General features: G+C 36.2%; 1 protein-coding gene across 1 annotated transcript; it reads right to left on the minus strand.

Moving 5' to 3' along the window:
* Positions 1-2,490: 2,490 nt before the first annotated feature.
* Positions 2,491-4,225, minus strand: LOC122087565 (protein SRG1-like; the record flags this gene model as incomplete). The annotated part of the gene is made up of 3 exons (XM_042656734.1): positions 2,491-2,955; positions 3,046-3,370; positions 3,966-4,225. Coding segments are annotated over 3 exons (828 nt in total), but the record flags the coding sequence as incomplete, so codon positions are not given.
* Positions 4,226-5,871: the final 1,646 nt, after the last annotated feature.

Consider the following 5,871-nt stretch of genomic DNA (forward strand, 5'->3'; position numbering starts at 1 on the left):
CCTTTTTAATACTCCACTCTCTCACTTTTTCCTCCACGTTGAGAGAGAGAGAGAGAAGAATATTATATGCCTTTTTTTAATCTTTTTTAATGTCTAATTAATTGATAATTATAATTAATTATTACTCTCTCCTTTCTCGAGAGAGAGAGAGAGAGAGAGAGAGAGAGAGAGAGAGAATTATGGAGAGTTTATTATTATCAACTTCTTTTTTTGTTGGTATATCTCTCTCCATAATTGTTCATTCCATCCCCATTCACCATAATTCTCTCTATTTCGCTCTCCACTCTCCCCCTATCTCCTCCACGTTTAGAGAGGGAGAGAGTGAGAATTATAGAGTTTATTATTATTATTTGATTTATCTTCCATTTTTAGGGGTGAGAGGATGAGTGTGTTTAGGGTTTGTAATTATATGCCTTTTTAATGCTCTACTCTCCCCCTTTCTCCTCCACGTTTAGAGAGAGAGAGAGAGAGAGAGAGAGAGAGAAAGAATTATAGAGAGTTTATTATGATATTTGTTTCATATTCAATTTTGAGGGGGTTTTGGTCATTTGGGGATTTTTTCTGGTGTTTTTTGGTCATTTTGAAAAAGTATACCAAAGACAGGGAATACGTACTTTTATATAGTAGTATGATATATATATATATATATATGCTGCCACATATATATACTTCCAATTTTGTACCTTCCTAATATAGCTCACACATTTTAGGGAATATATATGTGGCAGCATCCCTCTTAAATACATTCATGCAAAATAGGAAACTCCTTGTTAATGAAACCAATATTATCATAATAGGAACCATGCTCGATTTGGAAAGTATATCTCCCATATTTAGTAATTCACATATTGAACTAGACTTGACAAAAAAGAAGGAAGAATTACGGCAATTTTTCAAAATTATTAGATTTTCCATATTCCATGTTATTTGGAATGTTCCAAATTTAATGTTGACGCATGGGATTATTTTTAGGATCCCCAATCTCGCATGGGAGGTGCTATCTTGGTTTGGATCTCCCCTAAAATGTGAGGTTTTTCGTGTTGAGTTTTGAATTGATCGGATTTGAAATCCCAACCTACATTAGGGATGCGAAAGAGTTGAATTGTAGGATGTAGATGATAAGTAAGTTAGCTATATCAAATTTCAAAAGTCTGACTTCACCTGTATTCTGTAGAGTGATTTATTAGACTTGATGTAAATTCAAATCCAAATCCTACCGGTTTTTAATGTGCTCATTATTCCATTTTTGTTTTGATCATTATTTTGAATCTTATGGGGGATTATGAATTTTAAAATTTTTAAAATGAAGCAAAAATTCATAACACCTTCCTTTCATTGATTGAGCCCTCGTCTAGATGTGGCTTAGCAAGTGAGTGTAACAATTGCTGGATGACCAACGGGGTTGTTTCATCTTGAAGTCTAATTCACATTAGTTGGATTGCACCATTGGCGTTTATAGTCTTAATAATTGATATATGATTCAACTCCATAGTATCCACGAATGATCACAAGTGTTCTGGTTGCAATAGAAGTGTATGCAAGTTTATGATTAGTCATGAAGTGCATTTACACTGCATTTTTAGATTTTTCTTCACATGCTTTGCAAATTTCTCTTTTTCACCATCCTACGTACTAATCAATAGGAGAAGATGAGATGGCGAACGTGTGCCTAAGCGCGCAAAGACAATGCAAGCTTTGTTATTTTGAAACCTAAATGTTAATTTAGCAACACTTCCAAATTCGACTTCTTTGAATTGCATCCATCTTCAGGAAAATAAAGCCACATGTTTTTACTTCTCAATGAGTGAAAGATTTCTCTCTGAGTGTACAGTAAAAGCTTTTATCGTAGAACTAATTTGGGAAACGAAACTTGGCTACTGCCTGGGTTGCAACCAAGTTGCTGCAACCCCTAGTACCATTCAGGGGAGTGGAATCTCAGGGGTAGGGGTGGAAAAATTCACCCAAGGTGGGTATTTTCAAACCTGCCCCTAGGAATCCATTCCCATAACTACTACCATGGGGTTGCAGTTACTTGACTGCGGCGAATTTTTTTCCTAATTCGGGAGGTTGTACCTTAGAAAATCGATGAAGTCCTCAAAGTACAGCAGTCAAAGTAGTTCTATTCAGTGCTTTCCTTCCGAGCGAAGGGGAAAGAGCAAATCACTCTTTCTCTTCTAGCTACAGGTAGTTTAATAGAGATGAATGTTGAGAGTGCATGGTGCACGCGGAAAGACAATCATTGGAGGAATAAGGGATGCTCTAATATCATATTATGTAATTCAACATTTTAACCTAAAAACTTAAGCTATAAGGTAGAGAAAGCTAAAAAATACATGAAAACATCCATAGACTTCATTAATGAGTTATAATTCTCAACACGGAGAGATGCAATTTTGAATTGACCATGCATAAATTATATTTTCCTTCCAGTTGCCTGAATAAACCACATTTTTTTTTTATTATTATTAAATACGACAACACATTTGCAAGTTCAGAGTAAAGGTCAAATTATTTATGGGAAGCAGAGTCATTGTTCCCTAAGACAGTGAAATGTCTTAAATAGTCCCCTTCAATTTGAAAATTCTAAAGTGGGCTTCCTCCTTCACCAGAATTAGTACAAGGGCGTCGGAGGTGGAAACCATAGCCCATTATTTATAAATATGCTTATCAGCATTTCACAACTTACTGATTCTTGAGCACATATAAACTCAATTAGCTCCTCATGGCTTCTATATAACTTTTTCCATCAAGCTTCCTAGTAAACAGTGCTTTGAAGTAATCTGCAACCCCTTCTCTTCTAAACAATGCTGGTCTACCTGGGCCAATCAAGCTTCTTGCAGGACCCACTTCTCCATCAGGATTTGGGCTATAGAATGTTGCCATGGAGAGCCGCTCTTTCTCTGAGTTCACTGTTGCCCTGTGCTCAATGCTGCGATATATCCCGTTGCTCACAATCTATCATAACAAAGAAACCAAATCTGAGTGTGGTGAAAGGCCAAATAGTGACCAAGAGGCTAACAATATTCCTTTTATGAAGTCTTTTACCTCCATGATGTCTCCAATGTTCACTATGAAAGAATCGGGAAGAGGCTTAACTGGAATCCAGTTCCCATCTTTTTTTATCTGAAGGCCTTCAAGTTCGTTAAGTTGAAGAAGAATGGTTATACCCACGGCATCTGAGTGTGGTGAAAGGCCAATTACTTGCTCTGGTTGAGGACATGGAGGATAGTAATTCATCCTCATTCCCTGCAATCCATCATCAAATATCTTTGTTATCTCACCAGTCTCCATCTTCAAGGCCTTCCCCATCTGTTCTAATAAGGCCATGGCCAACTTTTTCATCTCCAAGGAATAAACATCCAATGTGTCTCTGCAAGAGAAGGCTTTTAGCATATGAGAGAGAGAGAAGAGAGAGAGAGAGAACCTCTTTTTCTCTAGAAGAACATTTATATTAAAGAAAACAAAAAAAGAATTTGCAGAAGACTGGAAATTTCCAGACTACAATAACAGAGCAGAGCTAGACTCCAGGAGAAACTAACCGGCGAGCAAAATAAAATAAACATGGACACAATAAATGACTGTAATAAGAAAACCGACAAACTAATATTAACTAGAAAATGGTAGGCTCCGTTTGGTCACAAGGGAATTAAAAGAAGGAATGCAAGTAAAATTTTCAAATTTAAAAACGAAACTTTGTAATCATTACCCTATATGACTCTATCACTTACTTCAAATCATTTCATATTTTGTTATTACATTTTACTTTATTTTGCATTGAAACCACAAAATAAAAATTAAATGTAAAATATATCATTATAAATATGATAAGAAATTGAATTAGTTTATACAATCACATAGCATCCCAAGGGGTAGTTAACACAACAGTTTTTTTTTTTTTTTTTTTTAATATGACTTCCTTTACTTTTAAATTTCCATTGCAACCAAACGGATCCATAGGGAAATACCTGAAAGGAATGGGGAGTTTGGGAAATAAATGGGGCTTCCGTATGTATGTTGGATGGGTCTGCATGTAGAACATGTCTCCCCAGTCAAGTTTCTGCTCCTCAGATACAACAAATGCCTGTCCAAAGCCCTCCAAATCTTCTGGTTGCTGCCAGAACTTCCTTTTCTCTTCGATTGGTAGCTTGAAGAATTCTTGAATCTCCAACTTTGTCTTCTCCACCAGTGAAGAGCTGACTTCATGGTTTAGCAGCTGCAACACATCTCAGTCATTACAACAACAACAACAACAACCATCATAACCTTATCCCCACTAAATGGGATTGGCTACATGGATCCAATATTGAAATTAAAAAATAAAGATGCCCAACATCTCAGTCATTCTTATTAACAAAATCAATTCTTATATGTGCTTCTCAATATCTTATCTTGGTCTTTATTTGCTTGCTTTTTCATTGGATCACCATAACCCTAAGCAACTTAGGGTAGAATATAGGGTACAATGTGTAGCCTTAGTCATGTTGGTGCCAACCATAGTCAAACCAAGGCTACATATTCCACCCCTAACCCAGCACAGCTCACCATCAGTCAGTGAAATCCCCAGATGGGTTGAACCCTAGCCCGGTCGAGGAAATTGACTTCTAAAAAATATGTTGGGAAATTAGCCAAAATTTGTAGTAATATTCAGAATTTAGTAAAACCCCCCCTCCCTTTTTAAGATTGTTGTCTTGCATCATAAGTTGAAATTATATGCTGACTATATAGTTCTTGTTTTCACAAGTTCAAATTATTTTATAACATTGCAATGGTCCTTACACATGTATGAAACAAGACGACTTGTTTCAATGATTGTAATCATCTTGTCCTAGAAAGAGTTGGATACATCCTCTAGGTAAGGGGCAAGAATTGTAATTACAAAGAATGATTCCTTTTCCTTCCAGTTTGATGGTTATTGTAATAGAGTTCTTTGCTTAATGTTGGTCTTTAATGATATCTGGTAATCAAAGCCAAGTTGTGGATCAAATGATCTCAGAAGTTTACTAATGGCCATCTAAATACTAAAGGCTGAGATAAAGTTACCATCAATGATCTAAGTATACCAGGTCAATCAATTACCTTCAAATAGTGCAATATCAGTCACCTAGTCAAAGTCCTTCAAAACTGGATGCAACTCTAGTCACATGGCCTTTCAGATGTTTATAATTGGTTGCCAAAATTAGAAGTGAATCCGATGGTTAGATTGGATGATATCAAGGTGTTGCGAAAGTTATCAATGGATGACATTGTTTGTAAAAAAGGAATTCTGCTACCCTCAAGATGTGATCTTTGTTCGGGGGCAATGAGTCGATGCATCATATTATACTGGAATGCAGTTTTTCTAAGGCCATATGAAATTATTTTGCAAGCTTTTTCAACATGGGATGGCAGCAGTAGCAGGGCTCATTAAATGAATTATTTTCTTGGTGGAAAGAGCAAGAAAAGGTGGACTCTCTAAAAGAAGCTTGACGGATCGGTTTTATTTTGGTTCCATATTTTTTGTTCAGGTATATGAACATGAGGTATTTTGAAGGCCCATGAAAAGTTTGTGTTAAGACAGGTTTTTGGTTCTCTAAAGGACCAATTGCTGACTTTCAGGGGTCATGCAAATTTGGTGGCGGTTTTTCTGTGCTCTAGAAGAATCAGTGTCTTTATTATTCCTCGTAATGCTCCTTCCATTAAGGAGGTTTTATTTTTTTTAATTTTTTTTTCTTTTTCGGTGTGCTCCTCGAGTAGGTTGGATGAAATTAATATTAACGGTTTCTTCTTAGGCAATCCAGGAAGAGCTGTTGTTGGTGGAGTCTTTCGGAAAGATGAAGCCCAAATAACATCTTCAATTGGTAATTACCTCGGATTAAACCAAATTATGAGGCA

This window comes from Macadamia integrifolia, chromosome 8, assembly GCF_013358625.1.
Source record: "Macadamia integrifolia cultivar HAES 741 chromosome 8, SCU_Mint_v3, whole genome shotgun sequence".
NCBI classification, from domain to species: Eukaryota; Viridiplantae; Streptophyta; class Magnoliopsida; order Proteales; family Proteaceae; genus Macadamia; species Macadamia integrifolia.